This window comes from Moschus berezovskii, chromosome 21 (genome assembly GCF_049115385.1).
Source record: "Moschus berezovskii isolate FMDL1 chromosome 21, NW_MosBer_1.0, whole genome shotgun sequence".
Classification (NCBI taxonomy): Eukaryota; Metazoa; Chordata; class Mammalia; order Artiodactyla; family Moschidae; genus Moschus; species Moschus berezovskii.
In genome coordinates this window covers 28,888,901-28,913,793 of record NC_142480.1, presented here as the reverse complement: position 1 = coordinate 28,913,793, position 24,893 = coordinate 28,888,901, and the positions used below count along the sequence as shown (strand labels likewise).

At 36.2% G+C, this 24,893-nt stretch overlaps 1 protein-coding gene across 3 annotated transcripts in view; it reads left to right on the top strand.

The window, feature by feature from the left end:
- Nucleotides 1-24,893, top strand: part of G2E3 (G2/M-phase specific E3 ubiquitin protein ligase) — a 68,067-nt gene that overhangs the window by 26,697 nt on the left and 16,477 nt on the right. Inside the window, exons 2-8 of one of the 3 annotated variants that reach the window (XM_055418188.2) lie at nucleotides 4,367-4,407; nucleotides 8,958-9,055; nucleotides 11,949-12,050; nucleotides 14,929-15,053; nucleotides 15,980-16,145; nucleotides 21,844-21,950; nucleotides 22,628-22,744. In XM_055418188.2, the coding sequence (XP_055274163.1) occupies nucleotides 4,367-4,407; nucleotides 8,958-9,055; nucleotides 11,949-12,050; nucleotides 14,929-15,053; nucleotides 15,980-16,145; nucleotides 21,844-21,950; nucleotides 22,628-22,744 (756 nt within the window). The remainder of the gene's footprint in view (nucleotides 1-4,366; nucleotides 4,408-8,957; nucleotides 9,056-11,948; nucleotides 12,051-14,928; nucleotides 15,054-15,979; nucleotides 16,146-21,843; nucleotides 21,951-22,627; nucleotides 22,745-24,893) is intronic. The other 2 variants (XM_055418189.2, XM_055418190.2) reach the window with 2 other exon arrangements.

Here is a 24,893-nt window from a genome sequence, read left to right as displayed (position 1 = left end):
AGAAAGCTGATTGCTGAAGAATTGATGCTTTTGAACTGTGGTGCTGGAGAAGACTCTTGAGAGTCCCTTGGACTGCAAAGAGATCCAACCAGTCCATCCTACAGGAGATCAGTCCTGGGTGTTCATTGGAATGACTGATGTTGAAGCTGAAACTCCAATACTTTGGCCACCTCATGCAACGAGCTGACTCACTGGAAAAGAGTCTGTTGCTAGGAGGGATTGGGGGTGGGAGGAGATGGGGACGACAGAGAATGAGATGGCTGGATGGCATCACCGACTCGATGGACATGAGTTTGAGTGAACTAGGGAGGCCTGGCGTGCTGTGATTCATGGGGTCGCAAAGAGTCGGACATGACTGAGGGACTGAACTGAACTGAACTGAAAAGTTGAAAGCTTTTCCTATAGGATCAGGACAGGACAGGGTTGCCCATTCTCACCTCTCCTATTCAGCAGAGTACTAGAAGTCCTAGCCAGAGCAATCAGGCAAGAAATAGAAAGCTTCTGTGTCAGAATCGAGGAAGTAAAAATGTGTTTGCAAATAACAGGGTCTTATCTTTTGAAAACCCTAAGAATTCCACCAAAAAACTGTTAATACAGCCACTCAGAGTGAGTGGGAGTCTGGCTTACTTTATTTGTTATCTATTGCTGTCTAACAGACCCCTGCAGAACTTGGTGCCTTATAAGAACAGGCATTTATTATCTGTCAGTTTCTGTGAGTCAGAAATTTGGGAACAGCTTAGCTGTGTGAATCTGGCTTTGGGTCTTCCATGAAGTTGCTCTTAGGCTGTCAACCACACTGCCGTCTTATAAAGGCTTGAATGGGGCTGGATGATTTATTTCTAAAATAGTTCACATATATGACTGTGGGTAAATGCCTCAGTTCTTTGCCAAGTGGAGCTCTCCTAGGAGCATCGTGAGTCTTTAGGACATGGCAGTAAGCTTCCTCTAGTGCAAGTGATCCATGATAGAGAGGAGGAAGTCATAATGCCTTTTATGACCTAGTTAGCTTTGTCATTTCTGCCTGACTTTTTGGTGGAAGTTACTAAGCACAGCCACAGTCAAGGGAAAAAAATTAGGCTCCAACTTTTGAAGGGAGGAGATTCAAACTGAGGGTCAGTGACTGATCAAGTGGAGGTAAGCAATACAGGAGACTCAGAATATGTCTAGATAGTGGCCTTTTGGAGTTCTTCATTAAATTGTTAATGGTTTCTCGGGGAAGGGAGGAATACTTTGATAGTATTTCTAAGATCAAGACTTGGGCTGTTACTGAGATACATACGTACCTAGCGTTGCTCTCTTTTCACTTAGGAAGACTTAAAATTCATGTACTGAAAACAAAATGATAAAATCTAGTTTAAAATATGTGAGTTTTTTTTTTTTTTTGAAGTTTTGTTTTAGAGACTCTAAACTGAAGTAAATCATCATTGGGATGCTGTGGATTAGGAAGAAAGCTGATGTGAACCAGTCAAAAATATGAGTCTTGTAGTACCTTTGGAACATTATCGTGTTTGGGAGTAACTTTTAATTTTTAAATAATCTTAAGCTTAGAAAGGACTTCCCACGTGTCTCGGATGGTAAAGAGTCCACCTGCAATGCGGGATACCTGGGTTCGATCCCTGGGTGAGGAAGTTTCCCTGGAGAACGGAATGGCAACCAACTCCAGTGTTCTTGCCTGGAGAATTCCATGGACAGAGGAGCCTGGTGGGCTATAGTCCATGAGGTCACAAAGAGTCAGCCACGACTGAGTAACTAACACAAGTACAAGTAAGCTTAGAAAATAGCTGTAAGACCAGTGAAAGGAACTCCTGTATACCCTTTAAACAGATTCCCCAGTTTATGTTTGTGACATTTGCCTTTTACCTGTTCTAGCCCAGCTGGCCCAAAACCACCAGGGATAAACCTGTTGTGTGATTAAGTTAGGTTTGTTGACAATGCAATGAGAGCAGTCACAGACCAGGGGAACCACAAGGCTTTGCCCCAAAGAGTAAAATAGATTTCTGGGGGTGGCACTGAAGTAAAATTTAAATGAAGTAGTGTTTTGATAGGGTCAAAGCAAAACCAAGATTATGTGTAAAAGAATCAACATTAGGTCTGAGCTGTGAAGTGGGCTTAAGGTGGTGTTTCCTTGAAAATGACAGAATTAAGAGCTTTTTGAACATTTCTTCTCCTAAAGTTGCTTACTTAGATCATCCTAGGAAGAGTAGGATATTTCAGAAAGTTTACTTAAGTTACTTCCCATCATCTTCCCAGTTGAGAGACAAGTACTGTTGTGATATTTTTTCCCTGGTAAGTTACTTTTTAAAAAAAATGTAAAGAACTTCATGTAAATGGAATAATGTAGATAATAATAGTGTACAGTTTCTTTGACACAGCGTATTTGTAGATTTACCTGTTTTATTGCATCCTGCAGCACTTGTTACCTTTTCATTGCTAAGTAGTATTGTATTTTATTAATATACTGCAATTTGCATGTCAGTTTTCTTGTTGATGGACTTGTAGGCTTCCAATTTGGGAATATCATGAAGACAACTGCTATGAGCATTTTTATATAAAGCTTTTAGTCTATATGTTTGTTTTTTTCTCTTGGATGTATACCTGGCTGTGAAACTCCTACATCAAAGGCTAGGTGCTTGGGTATATATGTTTAACTTTTAAGAAACTAATAAAACTTTTCAAAATGATTATTCCATTTTACATTCCCATCAACAATTTATGAGAATTCCCCAGTTGCTTCATATCCTTTCCAGTGTTTGATGTTATAGTCTTTTTAATCTTAGACATTTTTACAGATATAAAGTAGTCTTCATAGTGGTTTTAGTATTTATCATCCTAATTAACAATGATGTTGAGCATATTTTACATGTTTATTGGTCATTTGTATATCTTGCTTCATGAAGTCTCTGTTCATGTTTTTTGCCATTTCTTGGTTGTTTGCTTTGTATTGTTTTAGGAGTTCTTTATGTATTCTGGGTACAAGTCTTTGACACATTTTTACAAATATTTTCTCCCAGTATGTGGCGTGCAGAATTTACCTTCTTAATGATATCTTAGGATGGGTAGAATCTTTTAAGTTTGATGAAGTTCTTTTAAAACTTTAATAGTTTTAGCTTTCACAGTAAAGTCTCTGATCCACTTGAAACTAATTTTTATTTATGGTGTAAAGTGTGAATCTCTAGTTTCCCTTTTTTCCATACAGAGATCCATTTTTTCCAGCATCATTTGTTGATATAAGACTTCTTTTTCTCATTGTTACCTTGTTAAAAATCAAATGACTGGAAAAGTCTGAATCTGTTTCTGGGCTCTTTATTTTTATTCCGTTTGTCTGTGTGGAATACTGTGTATTAATACACTTTGAAGCTATATAGAGTACTTATTAGATTGTTGTAAACAGGAAAAACCTTTCGTGTTCACGTTTTGATAGCACTGGAGATCTTTCTTATGATCATCATCTTGCAGCCAGTGATATTTGGAGGCTTTTCAGCATGAAGCACTATATATTTCTATATTACTTTTTTTTGGTGATATGTGAGATTGATACTCACTTTTACTTTTTTATTTGTAAAGATGCGAAACACTTGTTTAGGTCAGAGTTCTGAGGATAGTGATTAAGAAACTTTAGGTACCTTACCTTAAGTTTTATAGTTGTCTTAACATATATTATAAAAATCTAGACCGAACTTCATTGCAATGTTGAACCAAGAGAGATGCCCAGGTCCTTATAGTTTGAAGGGAAAGAGGACAAGACATAGCCACATAGAAATTGTGATTTCTTATAAAGAAAAATTAGTTTATAATCTTGGAAGTAACCTGTGTTGTAGACCTCAATCATTCTCAATTATCAATCCAATAAACTTAAGTAAGCAGTAGTTGCAATTCATCTGCAGAGGTGAAGGGTAAGAAATTATAAGCTGGAGAGATTGAATCTCAAATATAAATGTGTTGTTGGGATACTGACTAAATATTGTTTATAAGTTAAAATTTTTATGTTTATTTTAGGTGAGGTGCTGTAATCATGTGTTTATGGAATCTTCTACAGTAGATTTGTGAAACTGCTAGAAAGTTGAAAGTCTTAAGTCTCTTTGTTCCTGGTATGTCCTGCGTTGGGTCTCCTTTTCAGTAAATACCAGTAGTCTTCTTAGTCTTTTTGATAACTAAAAAACATTCCCTCCAATTTCAACACTGTCCCCAGAATTTACCACCTTTGTTGAAAATTACTGGTCTTAGGTGTGGGAAGGTGAGGAAATTACTGGAGTTAGAAATGATCATGCAGCTTGTTCGTTATCATACACTGACTAAATCTAAATAAAATGGTAATTTGAGAATTTTGAAATTAAGATGTCTGATTGTATATTCTTATTTTTCCTAGTAAAATGAATGAAAATAAACCTGGAGGCTCACAGAATTCTAGTAAGTAATCATATTTAAAATATTTTCAAGTTTAATTTAAAATATTATGATACATCATTCTTGCTTTTTTTTTAAATTACAATTAATCTTTTAGACTGCTACTGAAACACTAGGAATGAATTTCCTGATCCATGCTTAGATCGTGTTTCTATATACTGAAGTATAATGTTTTCTGTATTAATTTCAACAAAAATCTGCTAGAAAAGGATAATTTGCCAAATTTTATTTGTATATTCTGTATTTATCAAATGTGGTTTGTATTTGAACAAAACAGTATTATTTCTTTAATAAATATGATTTTTTTTTTACCTTTTTGTGTGATTTTTCTTCTTACAAAAGATAAAATGCAAATGAGAACAGTTAATGTATAAAAGTTTAACATGAAAAGGAAAACTTGCCTGTTAGTGCTCACAACCATCTCCTCAAACAGATGTAGACTTTACTTTTAGCTGTGTTCTTCATTTATTAAATAGTATGTATTGATTTACTACTATGGAAGATTAAATTTTTAAATTATTACTTTATACTCAGTTGACACTACTTCTCCCTGATCTACCCTTTTTAAAATGTATTGTTTGATTGCCTCTAAAAGTTTACACTTAAAACTGTATCTTTATTCTCACTTATAGACTATCTATTTACTGCCTATCATGTTGGATAAGGAAATTTATCCCCTTAAACCTCCCTCTACTTTGCTTTCCTGCTTTTACCTATAGACTTCTATCAGTTATGCTAATCATTCTGAAACTTAGTAGTTCATGGGCTACCTTATCATATTTGTCAAATGTAAATATCACCTATTACTGTTATTTGGTTAGTGTTTTTCTTAAGTTTGTCTCAGCTTTTTACTTGAATGAATGTGTTTGTTTTATTACTGTAACATTCAGTATCGTTTGCTGAAGGGTTATGTAGAAGGTGTAGAATTGTTTGTAGAAGGTGGTATTAATAAATGTAATAAAGTTGGAACAATTTTACAGAATTTTGAACATTAAAATTAATATGCAAAGTACAAATAAAAACAAAAGTAACCTACTTAAAAAAACACATGCCTGAAACCTGGTCTGTTCTGTGTCCAGGGCCTTGGTACCAGGCAAAGGGAGGAGGGAAACAGATGGAAAGCACAAGTCCATAGCACATAGCAGATGCAGCGACATCCAGCATTCACTTTGAGGACTCTTCTGCAGTCTCAGCTAATTCTTTGTATTCCTCTTGAGGCTAATTCCTTGTATTCCTCTTCCTCTTGATAGCTGCATACATACTTGTAGTTGAAAGTATAGGCGCTGGGGATGAAGAAGTTAAGGTGGGAGTTGCTGGTGTAAGATGTGCAATAATCAAACGATAGTTTGGTGGAATTATTGTGGTCAGTTATTTTGTGTTGGGGAGGAAGAGGTGCTGAAATTTTGAGGGAAGGGACTTCCAGTTACTGCTTAGTAAGCTGGAGTGAGGGAAAGCAAATACAGGATAGATGTTTCACAAGTATTGGTTTCTTTCCAGTCCTGGAATCTATTTTGTGAGTAACCTGTTGACAGATACAGTACATTTTCAACATATAACATCCATTCATGATTACATGTATTAAATAAGGTAAATAAGATTAGCTGCTGTAATAGGTAAACCCTGAGGTTTTAATGGTTTAACATAATAAACATTTATTACTTGGTCATGTTACACTCCAGTGTAGATTGGTTAGGGGAGATTGAACAGATAGGGGCTTTATGCTCCATATAGTCATTTCGAGTTCACGTTCATTCCATCTTGGATTGGTTAACTGCCATGAGATACTCAGTCTTTTCAGCTAGTGATTTTTTTTCCTTGTTTTGTTAGTATGGTATTAAAAATATGATGTACAAGTAAATATCATAAGATAGGGTTGATAATTATATTAAAAACATTCAGTTCTACCTTTGTGCCATGTCTTTTTAATTATATTGCTATATATTATCTCATTTAATGCTCATTAAGGCATAGTTTGAGGTAAGTGCTTTTGTTGTCCTTATTTTTATAAGACAAGGAACCAGAACCATAAAGTGTTTATGTGACCTCTTCAAGGTTACACAGCAAGAGTGTAGAACTAGGTCTTAACTCAGATCTTCCTGACTCTGCAATTTGCCTTTAAAGTTTTATTATTATTATTGTGGTAAAATACATAGAATTTATCATTTTAACTATTTTGAAGGGGTGGCATTTCATTCAGAGTTGTGCAGCTGTTCCAAAGCATTATCCCTCCAGAAGGAAACTATCCATTGGTAGTTACTTCTCATTTCTCCTGTCCTCAGCTCGTGGAGACAACCAGCCTGCTTTTTGTCTGTCTCTGTGGATTTACCTGTTTTGGATAATGTAATCTATTATATAATGGAATCATGTAATATGTGGCCTTTTGTGTCTGGATTCTTTGACTTACCATAGTGTTTCTAGACTCATCTGTATTGTAGCATATATCAGTATTTCATTCCTTTTTATAGCTGAAAGATACTCCATTATATGGTTATTGTATATTTTGTTAACCCATTCATCCGTTTGATTTGTTTTCCCTTTTTGGCTATTGTGAACAGTGCTGCTATGAAGATTAATGTACACGTATTTGTTTGAACATCTGTTTTTAATTCTTTGGTATTATGTATAACCAATAGTGAAATTGTTATATAGTAAATGTGTTTAACTTTTTGAGGGAACTACTCACTATTTTCCAAAGTGATTGTGCTATTATTACATTTCACCTAGCAGTATATGAGGGTTCTGATTTCACTATCTCCTTGACAGCATTTGTTATTTGAGATTTTTTTTTGGCCATATCTTCTTTGGAGAAATGTTTATTCAGATGCTTTGTCCCATTTTAAGATTGAGTTGTGTTTTTCTTACTGGGTTGTAAAGCTTACACATTCTGAACACTAGACTCTTAAAAGGTATATGATTTCCAAATGTATTTAACCATTCTGTAGATTGACTTTTCATTTCGTTGATAGTTTTCTTTGATGCACAAAAGTTTTAAACTTTGATGAAGTCCAGTTTATCTTTTTTTTTTCTTTTATTGCTTTTGTTTTTGGTGTCATGTGGTATCTGAAAAACTATTGCCAAACCACGGTTTTGAAGATTTTCTCCCCTGTTTTCTTCTAAGTGGTTTATAGTTTTGGCTCTTATGTTTAAATCTTTGATCTATTTTGAGTTAATTTTGTATAGTTTATGGAGAAGGATTCAGTTTTATTATCTTGCATGTGACTTTCCAGTTGTCCCAGCCCCTTTTGTTAAAGAAACTATTTTTCCCCATTGAATGATCTTGGAATCCTTGTTCAAAATTTGATTGACCATTGATGCCTGAGTTTATTTCTGGACTCTTTTCCGTTGATCTGTATGTCTGTCCTTATGTCAGTACCACACTCTTGATTTCTGTAGTTTCACTATAAGTTTTGAGTCTTCTCTTTTTTTTCACCAGTTTTGTTGACCTTTTCAAAGAACCAGCTTTGTTTGCATTTATTCTCTCTATTCTGCATGTCATCTGTTTCTGTTATTATCTCTATTATTGCCTTTCTTATGCTAGTTTTGGGTTTAGTATGTTCTTTTTCTAGTTCTTTATTGTTAAAATAAAGTTACTGATTGGGATCATTTCTTTTTCATATAGGCTTGCTCTATGAGTCTACAAGCCTAAAGATCAGCCAGAGGTGAAAGCTTTGAGTTCTTAGGGCCATTTCTGAGCATGCATCCAGCCCTGGGCATGTGATATCCTTCTAGATTCCCTCGTATATATGGGAGCTTTTCAGAGCCCTTATCTTCCCATCTATCTTCCTTTACTAGACTCTTCTTTCCTAGCCTTTTTGGTCTTTGCCTACTTGCCCTGTTATCCTTTGTTTCAAGCTGTTGCCTCTAGTATATTTGTCTTAAATGCTTTTGACAGTCAGACTGCAGCCCTGAGAAAGTTCTTACACATATGAAAGAAGGGTAGGCATCTGAGCCCATCCCCTGGGGAGCCACCATACATGTCAGAACACACACAGTCACATTTCTCTAACACGGTCCATACTACCTCCTCTTAGACAGTCCACACCAGGAACATGGCCTAAGGAACAATAATGCATATTGATCCTGAGCTTAAGGCCATTGCCCAGTTGGAGAGTGAGGGATAGTAGGCAGGTAAGTTAAAATGCCACAGATCTGTCATCAAATTTTGGCAGCTTGTTTCTTTATTAAGCATTTTTCTCATTATTTCAAGTTTTTAAATCAGATTTCAGGGTTTCTGAAAAGTTGATTCTGATGGGCTTGGCAGCATTATCATTGCTTTAGTGGAGAGATGAAGTTTTAGAGTTTACTAATTGGTTGTTTTCAATGAGTTGCCAGTTTAACAACACACTGGGATTTGTTGTTAAAGATTAATTTAAAAATGTAAAGTCACATTGTTTTAGAAGTAGGTATTGAAAGTCTTAATTTACTGAAAACAGTATAATGTAATTTGTTCTCTCAAAAAGAACTGAACACATCGTTGAGAGAAACACCAATTCCATAGGGTTTTTTTGTTTTTGTTTAAATTTTTTTATATCTATTACTTTTTTCACTGTTAGCTTGTGTTTTCTGTCGAAAAAATGATGACTGTCCTATTAAATATGGAGAAAAGAAAACTAATGAGAAATGGAATCTCACTGTACATTACTATTGTTTGGTGAGTATAATTTTTAATTAAATCCTAAAAATTTGGTATTCTTCTAAAGAAGAGAATTTGATCCTGATGGCTGGTTTCTGAGAAATGGATAAGTCATTTAACTTTCCTGGATCTCTTTTGCTGTGTAAAAATAAGATTTTTCATTTATCAAATTCTAAGATTCTGAAATTACTTGATACATAGAAATACTTGTCATCATTACCTGCTTATTTTTGTCTAACCCTTTGGGGCCTCAGTGGAAAAAGTAGAAAATGGTTAGGTCTGTAAGGGAGTTGTTCATTTTGCAACTTTGTTGTTTACATTGTTGCTAGTGATAATTCTCAGAAAGGACCTGTTTGAAGGCTCAGGAAGTAAAATAAAAGTATTTTCTTTCACAGAGAACCTGAAAAGAGAAAATCTGACTACCGGTAATAAATATTTGTGGAAAAGGAAATAGGTTAATTTATGGATCACTCACTTGCAAGAAAAAATGATGATATATTGAGAATTGTCTCTCATTTGTTCCCCATTCCCTCTACCAACTTACCTCATTTGAATCTGCTTTAAGATATTAGTGGTACCGTCACTGCCTTAGCATGATGCCAGGGTTATATGAGTATATACAGTGTTCCTTGGCACTTGTAATAGATATATATTACTGCTTAACTAATTGTCCAGCTTATAAGTGAAATTTAGCATCTTATAAGTGAATCAGTTTTATATATATATATACACACACACACACATATATCCACTCTTTTTTAGATTATTTTCCCATATAGGGTACAGAGTATTGAGTAGAGTTCCCTGTGCTATACAGTAGGTTCTTATTAGTTATCTATTTTCAATATAATAGTGTGTATATGTCACTCTTAGTCTCCCACTTTATCCTTCTCCCACCTGCTCACCGTTCCCCTTTGGTACCCGTAAGTTTGTTTTCTACATCTGTGACTCTGTTTCTGTTCTTAAGTGATTTATGGGGCACAGAAATCTGGTATTGGCTGAGAAGGGTGGTTCTGGCTTAGGGTCTCTTCTGCATGAGGCTGCAGTTGACATGTCAACATGGTTTGGTCATCTGAAAGCTTGAGAGGCTATAGTATCCACCTCCAGTGGCTCACTTATGTGGCTTTTGGCCTCAGTTCCTCTTGACTCTTGGCAGGAGGCCTCAGTTCCTTACTTCCTGGGCACCTCTGTAGGGCTGCCAACAGCATGACATCTGGCTTCTCCCAGAGCAAGTAGTAAAAGAAAGGGATAGATATACACCAAGATGGAACTATACTACCTAGTTTTTATAGTCATATACCACTGTTACTTTTCCTTTATTCTGTTAGAGGTGAGTCATAATTCTAGCTCACACTTAAGGGGAAGGAAGTTAGTTCCCACCACTTTTAAGAGAGGAGTATCAACAAATTTAGGGGCATATTTTTATTCTTACAGCAGCATCCATGTTAAAACTTAGATGCTTCCTTGAGTAATGATCTAACATAAATTCTTGGTGTTTCTCTAAGGTTTGTAAACTGGTCTAGGAACCTAATTACTTTGTACCAAGACTTAGGGGAACATGAAGTTGACATTCCAGATTATTTGTCTTAGAGTCATATAGGGCTTAGAGTCTTATAGGGCTTCCCAAGTGGATCAGTGGTAAAGAATCTGCCTGCCAATACAGGAGATGTGGATTCAATCCCTGGGTCAGGAAGATCTCCTGGAGAAGGAAATGGCAACCCACTCCAGTACTCTTGCTTGGGAAATCTCATGGACAAAGGAGCCTGGTAGGCTATAGTCCATGGTGTCACAAAAGAGACAGACAGGACTTAGTGAATAAACAACAACAATAGCACAGAGTCTTATAGTTTATATCACAAAAGAAAACCTTTTCATATTTCCAAAGAGTTCATTTTACTTTTTATGTAATAGAATTAGGATAGCTATTTTATTATTAGTCAGTGGGTTGGTTTTTTTGTTGTTTTTTTTTTTTTTTTTTTTTTTTTCGTAATTCTTAAGTAATCTATGGCCCTTTTGGGATCTTTTTAAGATACACTGATTAAAATCTCTAATCACAAGTCTGAAGTGTTCTTGAGTTCTTTAATATATTTAACTTGGTCATATCAAAATTTCCCTTATGTTCTTTCTTATTTTATTAATGAGTGTAGTAATCCCAAAACATGCTGACCCTAGCTCAGCACTTAGAAGACTGGCATTTCATTGGGAACGGTAAGGTATAGTAATATTATAAATGGTAATGGAATATTAGAGCTGAGAGACTTGGAAACAACCTAGCCTGTTGTTTTTATTTTTGTGTTTAATATTAGAAACACTGAATTACTTGCCTAGGGCTCCAGAAAGTTGGGCACAGATCCTGGTTTTCAAGCCAGTATTTATTCACAGCCTCATGCTTTTTCCTTGATTTATGTTCCCTTAATATATTTAAACTGATGTTAAAACCTATTTTTAAAAATGTATTTTCATTAACTATAATTCAATAGATTCTCTATAATTACATCTTTTATGGTTCAGAGTCCAGCTAGATTTATAGAGTTAATGTGAAATACCACTGATAATTATCTCCATAGTATTTATTACTATTACATATACATCTTTCAGTATTTGCCACTTTTTCCCACCTAAAACTTGATCATAAGTGTTTATTGTTTGTCTTCCTTCCCTTTCCCTGTTATCTTCTGTGATACATTTTAGAAACCTGTTTGGTTATATAACCTGTTAATATATAGTGTCTTTGAAATCAAAGAATATGAGTAGCCTCTTACTTTGACTATGAAAAATAACTATTAGAGATAAGAGATACTTGAAATTTGAATTGTTTTATATCCATTTTTATTGGAATATTATAGATATATATTTTTTATTCCAAACAAGTTTCTTAGAGTTTATTTTCTAATTGAGAATATATTCATAGTTGATGTCAAGTGGAATTTGGCAGAGGGGTAAAGAAGAAGAAGGAGTTTATGGTTTTCTAATAGAAGATATCAGGAAAGAAGTGACTAGGGCTTCTAAACTGGTAAGTAAATTACTTTACTCATTGCACCATAAATATTGTCAGTATTAAGGAAGTCTTTTCCATCACATTCTCTACTAGAAATTGATAAGACATTGATTTTATGTTCTTATTTTTGTCAAACAGTAAATTTTGGAACATTTTGTATTTTTGCAAATGAAAGAGCTAAACCAACCTTGGATAACACGTGTGGCAATACTGATTTCACTGCTTGTCTTCTTCCAACCTACCCGTCATTTCATCCACTCTTACCATCAGAATTATGATCCTACTTGCACTCAACTGTTCTTCAGACCTTCTGTCCTAAGGCAATCCAGTTGTTTACTTTTCATTCTTATACCTCAGTTGCTGGGTTGGATTAATTGCTTGAGATGGAAATTACACAGCTATACAGACCAATAATTTATGGACTTCTCACGTCTTGTGGCTCTTGTGTGATACAGTGTGCTCATGTTCGGTGCCTTCTCCTGTTCTCCGAGACACGTGTTCTGAACTTTAACTCCTTATTCATCCAGTTACCGTTTGCAAATCTTCTGTGTGATGGCTGTTATTACCTGAGGGAATGGACTGTAGGTCTCCATGTGTTCTGAGTAGAAACAATGAGAGTTTGAAAAGGTTGGAAGTACAGGGGTTTCTGTTCAGAGAACGTGGTACTGAAATCAATGACTTCCACGGTGGAGCAGTTTTGGCTGATAAGAGGACTCTTCGTTACACTGAAGTGGAGATGAAGTGCATTGACACATTTTAATTGAGAAAGTAAAAAATGAAAAAGATTGTCCTATCAGTGCAGAAGTCATTTAGAACGATAGCAAGAATTAAAATATGGAGGAGGGTGTCAAAGTTTGGAGGAAGTTAGTTAGGTGACATTAGGTTCAAGGACCAGATCTTTTAAGTCTGAAGATAGAGTAATGACCTACAGTCTGCAGCACAGAACTTAAAACAATGTTCTGTTTGTCCTTCTCCCTACCTCTATCTATATTTCATGTCCATTCCTTGCCAAGTCTGGAAATTAAGGAGGATGAAAAAATAAGCCGCTTCATACAAGAAGTTCTATAAGGGAAGCATTCAGAGAATTTTATTTTAGTTGAGACAAAGATATGAAAGTGGTTATTTTTAAGGATATTCAAGATTCAGGGGTGTGTGTGTTAGTTGCTCGGTCATGTCCAACTCTGCGAACCCATGGACTGTAGCCCACCAGGCTCCTCTGTCCATGGAATTCACCAGACAAGAATACTGGAGTGGGTTGCCATTTCCTTCTCCAGGGGATCTTCCCAACTCAGGGATCGAATCCAGGTCTCCTGTATTACAGGCAGTTGCTTTACCTTCTAAGCTACTATGGAAGCCCAAGATACAGGGGAGCTAATGATAAAGAAGAGGTTCTAAGGCACAAGGGAAAACCTTAGAGAAAAAGGTTAACAGTGGCATTTACCTATGGGCCTTGTCAGAGTATTAGTATCAAAATTTCTCAATCTTCTGGTGATAGTGAACTTGTCATGAAAGATGGCCTCTACAGGTACTGTTTGGAAATCCTTTCTTAAGACATTATATCCTCTCTGAGTATTTTGTGAACCCTTGAGAATTTCTTGATCCTGAAGAGGTGTCTCGATTTACGACCTTAAAATAGAATTCCATATGCCAGTTTACAGGGAGAGACTCAGGTTAGCATGGTATCCTTCTACAACCTGGCAGTGCTTGGCAGGTGGACAGTATAATCCCTTTATCAGTGGCCAATAATGATGGTCATCTCAAAGGTTCCAAGATATATGAAGTACTCTTCTGTATTCTAGTAATGATTGATTCATCTAGTTATTTTTCTGTTTATTTACTGTGCTGCTAAGTCACTTCAGTTGTGTCCGACCCTTAGCAACCCCACGGAGTGCAGCCCACCAGGCTCCTCCTTCCATGGGATTTTCTAGGCAAGAGTACTGGAGTGGCTTGCCATTGCCTTCTTATTTACTGTAGTGATATTTAAGTTAGAGGCAGTGGTATTCGTTTCCTAGGGCTGCTATAATAGATTACCCCAAACTGGGTCACTTAAAACAGAAATGTATTCTCTCAATTCTGGAGACTGGAAGTTCCAAATCAAGCTGTCAGAGGGACTGACTTCTTCTGGAAGCTCTGAGGGAGAATCTGCTTATGCTTCTCTTCTGATGGCCTTTGGCATTCCTTGCTTTGAGGCAGCGTACCTCAATCTCTGCTTCCATCTTCATGTGGCCTTCTCCTATGTGTCTTAAATCTCTCTTTTTTTACTTATAAGGACTTGTAGGGACCACCTTAAATCCAGGATGAAGTCATCTTGAGATCTTTAACATATCTACAAAGACCATGTTTCCAAATAAGGTCACTTTTAAAGGTACCAGGAATTAGACCTTGAATATAACTTTTGGGGAACCACTACTTAACCTACTTACTATAGGTATCTTAACACTTTTTCATTTGCTTAAGATAGAGTGATCCTCGCCAGTTTTTTACAAATTGTTTTTTCGAATTGTTTTGCTGTTGTCCTATATATAGTAAATATTTCCTAATGTGTTTTCTGTTGAAATTTGAATGAGACTTTCATGTATAATCTTTATGTATACAAACCGTTCAGTTTACAATATTTTAGCAGGTAGGAAGGAAAAGAAGCTTCGCTGTCTCACCCACATTAGATTAAAGGTGTTTTCTTTATCAGAAATTGTTATATGAGTGACTTTTTAGATTGGATTGTTTCTGAGTAAAACAATTTTTTTCAGGAAATATCTTTAATATATTATAATCACAGCTGTTGTATGATGAAAGTAATTGTCAGACTCTCCACAGAGAATATTGATTTATATGGTCTTACCTGTAGTACTCAAATTTTGTACGTTATAATCCCTGTTTTTATATTGTCTTCTAGAAATGCTCTGTTTGCAAGAAAACGGGTGCTTCAATTGGGTGTGTCGCACCCCGATGTAAACGAAGTTATCATTTCCCATGTGGACTTCAGAGAGAATGTATTTTCCAGTTCACTGGCAATTTTGCGTGAGTTAATTAACTGTCAAATATGAAAGAAGATGTAAAGGAAAAGTGGAAAATGGATATGGATCTCCCTAATATAATTCCTTTGTAAAATTTCTTTTCAAAGTTGCACTGAGGTTATATGGGTACTTCAGAGAAATACAATATCTGTAATGGCCTTAATGATTGATATTCACCTCTAGCTTTCAGCCCTAGAATATAATATGGAAGTGTTAATTTATTCACATTCAATAGAAATTTCCATCTTATATAATTCTAGATTTTATGTTACTTTTTAGATTTAATACTTTACTTTTCTTTCACAGCACTGTGTTCTTATTGAGTAAATTGAAGACATGTCAATTTGATGCAGTCCAAAAAAATAACTACCCTGGATGCCTCTAAAAACATTTGTTCTTGAGTTCAGCTCTAAACACCAAGATGTTACGAATTTTGGTGTTTGTTATCATAAATGATTTCTTCCTTTTAGTCTTTGTGCTCTTGACCTATTTAATGGATTGTTACTTATGAAAACTGCTGTGTAGAAAATGCAAACAGAAATAAATTTAGTGGGTTAAGAATAATTATTGTTTGTACTTTAGTTATTAAAATAATATTTTTAAGTGTGAGTTCCTTCCTTTGATTTTGTGCAGGTTTGAGTACAAATGTTGTGTATACTGTTGCTAACAATATTTCATAATTCTCAACATAGTATTAGTTATTGAAGTTCTGTGAGGTGAATCTTACCACCAAAAGGTTCACATTTGGAAAATCTAGCTCTCCTTGGTTATAGATGATGAGACTGATTTACAATGGTATTTCCCCAGCCTGTTGTAAGTTAATTGTGAGAGAGACAACTGAATTTTCTCTTATAGATGTGAATTGTAATGCTATCTTAGTTGTGTTTTATAATTTATTAGATGTTGTTTTCAATTAATTTACATTTTTAGGTCATTTTGTTGGAAACATCGACCTGTTCAAATAATTACATCTAATAATTGTAGAGACTCCTTACTGTGCACCATTTGCTTGGAATTTATAGAGCCTATTCCAACTTACAGCGTGTTACGAAGTCCTTGTTGTAAGAATGCTTGGTTTCATAGAGACTGTTTGCAGGTAAGATAGTTTATAAACATTTTCTGATATGAAGTATGTTGCTTGTTGATTTGAATTAGAATAGACATGCATTTTAGCTCTTACTACCTGTAACTTTTATAAATAGCTTTATTGAATAAAATTTTACATGTAAAATTACTCTGTTGAAGTGTGCAATTAATGTTTTGGTAAATACTTTAGATACTACTTTCAATGTATTTTTAAACTTATAAAATTTTGTTTTTACCCAAGGATTTTGTTTGTATATCATGAAGAATAATACAGTCTTTAATTCCCAAGTTTATTTATATGCTTGAAGTTAGAAAAACAAGATATATGAAATAATAAATTGTAAGCTAGGATAATTTAGTGTTAAGAAGTCTACTTTTTTAAGTTTAGTGAACATTTTGTCATGTACTTCTGAGGTGGCACAGTGGTAAAGAATCTGCCTACCAGTGCAGGAGACGCAAGAGAGGCAAGTTCGATCCCTGGGTTGGGAAGATCCCCTGGAGAAAGAAATGGCAATCCACTTCAGTATTCTTGCCTAGAAAATTCTGTGTAGAGAGGTATCTGGCAAGCTACAGTCCGTGGTGTTGCAAAGAGTCAGATATGACTGAGCGCGCACACGTGCACACACACACACAGAAACACTTTATCATAACATTTGAAATTAAACTGATTACTGTCTAATGAATTGAAATACATTATAGTTCTTTGAGAGCCACCTTATATGTCAAACCTGATGACAAATTTTCAGGTAAGTTGAATATCATGAAACAATATTAAATAATCTGCAGTTTCTTCAATTCAGAAGGTAGTTTAAAATTTTAAAAAGATCCCAATTATTAATAACATCAAATATGTAATATACATGTGTGAAAGTGTCAATTGATAGGCAACTGTTGTTGATAATGCCAATTATCAAAGGATTCACTTAAATTTATACTGTTTTTAAAGTTTGGCTTTTATTGTTATTTAGTAAAATGAAATATTAGTATTGATTACAAATTATCTACAAAAGTTTTTTTTTTTTTTTTAAGTTAGAAGATGTTGTAAATCCTCTTATATTTCAACAAAATCTTAATAGTACTAACAGTAGTCCAAGTAGTAAAGCTTGATTACTTTCTGTTGTTTTTTTTTTGTATGAGCCTTCAACTCTTCTTTTTAGTATTATTCAGTTAAAAGTGGCAGGATGGAGCCTGTTTTGTTGGGTAAATAGTAGAGATTCTATTAATTCTCATGAAATAGTGTTTGTAAAAGGATCCAGAGAGTGCAGTTCTAAACATCATGAAGTACTATCTTTATCTATTGAAGAAGTTCATATTATGGGAGAATTTCTAAAAAAGTTCTTATCTTAATAGACGGGTTATATTTGAATGAATTGAACGTAATTGCTGTCAAATGTATCATCTTGTTAATTTTGTATAGCTCAGTTAGTTCAGTCGCTCAGTCGTGTCTGACTCTTTGCGACCCCATGAAGCACAGCACACCAGGCCTCCCTGTCCATCACCAACTCCCGGAGTTCACTCCCACCCATGTCCATCGAGTCGGTGATGCCATCCAGCCATCTCATTCTCTGTCGTCCTCGTCTCCTCCCACCCCCAATCCCTCCTAGCATCAGACTCTTTTCCAGTGAGTCAACTCTTCGCATGAGGTGGCCAAAGTATTGGAGTTTCAGCTTTAGCATCAGTCCTTCCAATGAACACCCAGGATTGATCTCCCTTAGAATGGACTGGTTGGATCTCCTTGCAGTCCAAGGGACTCTCAAGAGTCTTCTCCAGCACCACAGTTCAAAAGCATCAATTCTTCAGCGCTCAGCTTTCTTCACAGTCCAACTCTCACATCCATACGTGACCACTGGAAAAACCATAGCCTTGACTAGACGGACCTTTGTTGGCAAAATAATGTCTCTGCTTTTTAATATACTACCTTTGTATAGTAGTGTGTTATTTTTCAGGACAAATAAGATTTGCCTCATTTTGTGTTAATAATGAAACAGGTTTTCCAATTTGACCTAGTATTCATAGGAGTTTTTGTGAACTCTGAAAATACTAAGTTTATAATTCTGTCATTAAAAACTAGAAATAGTACTACTAGCAAAAACGTAGGTCTGCTTTACGCAGGTGTGATATAATGTCACGGCCACGTAGACACCTGTCTGTGATGTAAATATTAACATTCATTTATTACATGGTTAGAGTATACAAGGACAGAACTTGTTCTTGAGTCATGCTTCTTGAAGGAGCTTCAGTGGCTTTTCCACTCTGGTACAAGTCCTAACTGAAATAGTAGGTGGAGTCTACCCAGTTTAGGTAGCTATAATCATACCTAAAGAAAAAAATTTTTTAATCTCTGAATTCCATTAATACAAAGAGTTGAAGGAGGAACAAACCTATACAGTAGGATGAGAATGATATGTGGTTAAGCAAATTTTAAGCAAATACCAGACACTTCACCTGCCTCCTGCGAAACCTGTATGCAGGTCAAGAAGCAGCAGTTAAAACTGGACATAGAACAATGGACTGGTTCAAAATTGGCAGACAAGTACATGAAGGCTATATATTGTCACCCTGCTTCTTTAACATATATGCAGAATATATCATCCAAAATGCTGAGCTGGATGAAGCACAAGCTGGAGTCAAGATTGCTGGGAGAAATATCAACAACCTCAGATATGCAGATGACACCACCCTTAGGGCAGAAAGCAAAGAGGAATTAGGGAGCCTCTTCAGTTCAGTTCAGTCGCTCAGTCGTGTCCGACTCTCCGCGACCCCATGAATCACAGCACGCCAGGCCTCCCTGTCCATCACCAACTCCTGGAGTTCACTCAAACTCATGTCCACAGAGTCGGTGATGCCATCCAGCCATCTCATTCTCGGTCGTCCCCTTCTCCTCCCGTCCCCAACCTTTCCCAGCATCAGAGTCTTTTCCAGTGAGTCAACTCGTCGCATGAGGTGGCCAAAGTATTGCAGTTTCAGTTTTAGCATCAGTCCTTCCAATGAACACCCAGGATCTATCTCCCTTAGAATGGACTGGTTGGATCTCCTTGCAGTCCAAGAGACTCTCAAGAGTCTTCTCCAGCACCACAGTTCAAAAGCATCAATTCTTCGGCGATCAGCTTTCTTCACAGTCCAACTCTCACATCCATACATGACCGCTAGAAAAACCATAGCCTTAACTAGACGGACCTTTGTTGGCAAAGTAATGTCTCTGCTATTTAATATATTATCAAGGTTGGTCATAACTTTCCTTCCAAGGAGTAAGCGTCTTTTAATTTCATGGCTGCAATCAGCATCTGCAGTGATTTTGGAGCCCCAAAAAATAAAGTCTGACACTGTTTCCACTGTTTTTCCATCTATTTCCCATGAAGTGATGGGACCAGATGCCATGATCTTTGTTTTCTGAATGTTGAGCTTCAAGCCAACCTTTTCACTCTCCTCTTTCAATTTCATCAAGAGGCTTTTGAGTTCTTGGTAAAGGTGAAAGAGGAGTGTGAAAAGGCTGGCTTAAAACTTGTCATTCCAAAAACTAAGATCATGGATCCAATCCAGTCACTTCATGGCAAATAGATGGGGAAACAATGGAAACAGAGATAGATTTTATTTTCTTGAGCTCCAAAATCACCGCAGATGGTGACTGCAGCCATGAAATTAGAAGATACTTGCTCCTTGGATGAAAAACCATGACAAATCTAGACAGCATATTAAAAAGCAGAGACATTACTTCGCCTGCAAAGGTCCATATTGTCAAAGCTATGGTTTTTCCAGTAGTCAGGTACGTATGTGAAAGCTGGACAATAAAAAAGGCTGAGTGCCAAACTGTGGTGCTGGAGAAGACTCTTGAGAGTGCCTTGTACTGCCAGGAAATTAAACCAGTCCTAAAGGAAATCAACCCGGAATATTCATTGGAAGGACTGATGCTAAAGCTGAAACTCCAATACTTTGGCCACCTGGTACAAAGAGCCACCTTATTGGAAAAGACCTTGATGCTGGGAAAAACTGAAGGCAGGAGGAGAAGGGGACAACAGAGGATGAGATGGTTGCATGGCATCACTGACTCAATGGACATGAGTTAGAGCAAACTCCAAGAGATGGTAAAGGACAGGAAAGCCTGGTGTGCTGCAGTCCATAGGGTCGCAAAGTGTCAGACACGACTGAGTGAACAACAAAAGCAAATTTTATTTGTGACTTCTACAAATGTTGTTTGTTAGGATTTTGTGAGGAGAGACTATAGTATCAAAGAAATTGATAGATATTTTCCATTCTGTATATGGGAAGAATTGTCACTATTCTTGTTCAGTTTGGATTTCTCCATCATAGCTGTGGTCTTGTTGGTATCCTTCATGTCTGCTGTTTTTCTTTATGTTTCCACTGCTCAAAGATCCTTTAGATTCAGCAGAGATTTCATTAATAACTTGTTATTTAACTCTCACATGTTGTGTGTGTGCTACATTGTAGTTGTTTGAACCTGGATTCTTCTTTGTTCACTTCTTTCTTTACCATCCACAAATCATTCCCCAAGTCTTTCAGGTCTACTTAATATTTTTTGTGTATCCTTTTTTGCTACCTTGTATCTTAAGCCCTTTGTGATTTCACTTAAGACAGTTTTTCTTTTTTTATTAACTAGGCTTTTCCAGTGTTCTTGCCTGGAGAATCCCAAGGACGGGGGAGCCTGGTGGGCTTCCGTCTGTGGGGTCACACAGAGTCGGACACGACTGAAGTGACTTAGCAGCAGCAGCAGCAGCAGGCTTTTGCTGGCGCCTGTTAGCTCCTGCATGCCTTATTTCCTGTTCATTCTTCATGCTGCTATGACTTATCTTTGTGTTTTTATTACTTAGTTCAGTATGGTCAGCATAATCTTTACAGATATTGTGATTAATTTCCCCAATCACATGTACTGTTTTTGCCCCTGAGAGTTCCCTTTCCTTGTGTTATTTTTAACCTATTTTCATGGCAGATCCCTATTTTTTTTCAAACATAACTTTGACCTTACCTTTCCTGTGACATTTTTGTCAGACGCTTACATAAATTTCAGTACTTCTTCCTTTCTCTTACTGTATGTACTTTTCTACAAGTAGTTTTATACTGTCTGCCTACTTACAAGAATTCCTTGAAATGTTTGTTTTTGGTGCTGGCATAGTGTTTGGCACCTATATCGTGGGGATTAAATATTTATTAAATGTGTGCTTTTGTTTTTTAAATTGAGAATTGGCTATTCTTTCTCTTGAATATCTTCTGCCTGCTGCTTCTGTATTTGTATTTGTTGAGGCAGTGAAAATGGGTTTTATGCTCCTCCCTCTTGGAAAGAAAACTAACAGAGATTGAGTTAAAAACAGAAGCAAGGATGCTTTACATGTATCATTTACTTAAACATCCTTCCTAGATTAAGTAACCAAAGATTTTTACTGTTTTATTCACAGAGAGTGATGGACAACACAATTTTTGGGAACAGAAATGACATTAGATACAAAAGGTTGAGAAACACATGGGTGAGAGATGTAAAGAACAGTCAATTCATTGGCTTAATATTTTTTTCCCATTGGGAGAAATATCTCCAAATTTTAGCAGTGGGATAACTTAGTTTAACAAAGTTTATGAACCACTAACATAAATAAAATTTCATAATATGTTAAAAGTAGCACATGTTCTGTTAGCTATATAATTCATAACCTGATAATCTGTTAAACTATTAACCATGTATTTTCTGTTTTCCACTATAGATGCAAGCAATAAATGCAGGAGTGTTTTTCTTTAGGTGCACTGTATGCAATAATAGTGATATATTTCAGAAAGAGATGTTGAGAATGGGAATTCATATTCCTGAAAAGTGAGTTACATTTAGCCTTTTGATGAAAAGATGTTTTAAATGTAAAATTTAATAAAAATGGAAATAGTCATTTATATTGATTAAGTACTCATAGAGAAGCAGCCATTTCAAAAAGGGAAATTTAAAGCCTGCCCCACCACCACTTCCTCCTCCTCCTCCTCAGATTGCCAGTTCTTGGGACCAGGCACTGTGACTTAACTGTCTCATTGGTTGTTAATAGTCTCTTAATAATTGTACACCTCACTTGAGTACCGTATTCATGGAATTATACACAAGTATAATAGGCTTCAGAATGGTATGTATAAATTATATGAGAATCAAGATGTGGTTTAAATTTAAAGTGTATGAGAAGAATTTTCTTAATATTTTAAGGTGAGAAATCCAGAAATAGTGGTATTGAACTTGAAATTTTAAAAATTGGAAGTGAAATATTAAGAGAAATACAAGTTTCAGAAAATTTCTACCTAATTTTTCATTTAACATTTGAAATTCATTGATACTAATGAACTATAGGATAAGATAACATTAAAGGGTTTATATTTTGAATGGAATGATTGATCCTAAAAAAACAAATTTTATCCTTTTTCCTAAGTTTGTAATGAGTTTATTTTTAGATTGATATCCTTTTATATAACATTTAAGGCCAAAGTCCATTTTATATATTGCTTTGTTTACAGAGATGCATCTTGGGAATTAGAGGAAAATGCTTATCAAGAGCTTCTGCAGCATTATGAGCATTGTGATGTCCTAAGATGTCGTTGCAAAGAAGGGCGAGACTATAATGTGCCTGATAGGTAAATGGAAACGTTCACTTGTACTTAGTGTCCGTTTTTAAACCTTCAACTTGAGAAAGTAGGTTTCCTAGTTAGTGAAGTATTTTGCTCTTAGGGTGTTTGTAGTTTTCCTCTGAGATGAGGTATGTTTATTAAATATTTATTTGCATATGTTTACAGAGAAATTATTGCAGCTGGCATAATTGTAACTTTTGTGGTGTGTTTTCATGAGGCTCTGTTTTCTAGAGCTCTACTGTGGTAGCCACTAGCCAACTGTTCTAGAAGTTAAGAAACTAATCTATCAGTATTTGTTTTAGATCACTGTAAAAAAAAGGCTTGGTATTTGAAATTTATTGATTATTCTTTTGTAGTATCAGTGGACATTGGCTGTAATCTTGACAATCATTTTGTGCCTTCTGTGTACATACTGTGTTGTTGTTTAGTGGCTAAGTCATGTCCGACCTTTGTCACCCCATGGACTGTAGCCCACCAGGCTCCTCTGGTGGGAAATCTGTGGGATTTCCCAGGCAAGAATATTGGAGTGGGTTGCCATTTCCTTCTCCAAGGGATCTTCCTGACCGAGGGATCAAACCCGTGTCTCTTGCATTGGCAGGTGGATTCTTTACCTCTGAGCCACCAGGGAAACCCATACACTGTGTATAGAGTATTGGAAATCAAGAGTATTTTTATTTTTTATGAAAAAAGTGACAATTTTGTTGAAATTTATATAGGAAATTTTGATACATTTTAACATGACAAACTGAAACTTAAGGTGCAGAGCAGAATATTAGGAACCTTACTTCTTATGGAAAGTGATTTTGCTAGGTGAGTTATTACTTACTTTGCTGAAGTCTTAGCAGCTTTGGAAGGTTTCTCCTAAGAAGCTACTACTGATTCCCCATTCTGGGCTCAATTTTCCCTTCATTGTGCTTGTTACAGTATAGTTGATGTTATTTAAATCTGTCTTTGCCACTAGATGAAAGATTCATTAAGGATTGAGATCTAATTGAAGATGTCGAGTAATGTGTATTGTTGCCTAAGTTACTTGATCTGGTGAGCCTGATTATTCATTTGTATGCACTAATAATACCCCGCTCAAGAGTTGTGCTGAGGCAGAGATGAGACTGTTTGTAAATGTGCTTTGTAGACAGTAACATGTTTTAGCGTTCTAAGAATCAATATGTTCATTAATATTGACATTTTCTAAATCCATTGTAGGTTATTTTGATTATAATTAAATTTATTTATTTTTCTTGTATACCATTGGTCACCTAATCCTTTGCTACCAAAGTCAGTTTTCTTTCTGGCAGCTACTTTGCTTTTTCTCCTAGGACACAGATTCTTGCTGTCTGAATGCTTCCTTTACAGTCTGACTCCCTCTCGTTCTAGTGATCGGAAGGTAATTTTGCTGAAAGGCAGCATGGTGTAGTGGTTAGGGGCATGGTCTGAAGCTAGGTAAACTGGATTGGAAGCCTCACTCTGAGACTAGCAGTGTCAGTTTGTTTGGGCATGTGATTTACACCTCTACTTTGGCTTCCTCTTCTTTAAAAGGTGGTAACTTTTTTCCAGTCTTCTAAAATTGTGAGGATTAAACTTTACATATAAAGGGTGAGAACTGGGCCTGGTGTATAATCACTTATGTTGCTGCTACTGCTGCTAAGTCACTTCAGTCGTGTCCGACTCTGTGTGACCCCATAGACAGGAGCCCACCAGGCTCCCCCGTCCCTGGGATTCTCCAGGCAAGAACACTGGAGTGGGTTGCCATTTCCTTCTCCTATGTGTGAAAGTGAAAAGTGAAAGTGAAGTCGCTCAGTCGTGTCCGACCCTTAGCGACCCCACGGACTGCAGCCTACCAGGCTCCTCCATCCATGGGATTTTCTAGGCAAGAGTACTGGAGTGGCTTGCCATTGCCTTCGTCACTTATGTTAGTTGTCATTTTTCTTTCTCTTCATCCTGCATTGACAGAAGTATCTGGGGAAGAGGGGAGACAAAGAGAATGACACAATCCTATACAGCCATTTCCACAGAGGAGATTTGCCCACAGCTCGCAGAGGGAAAGTTCTGCAGCTACCTCTCTGATCACCCACGTGTCCACACATTCAGGGAGTACATCCATCCCCATATAGACAGATGTACTCATAACCAAACAGAGAGGAGTCTGCATAGCATA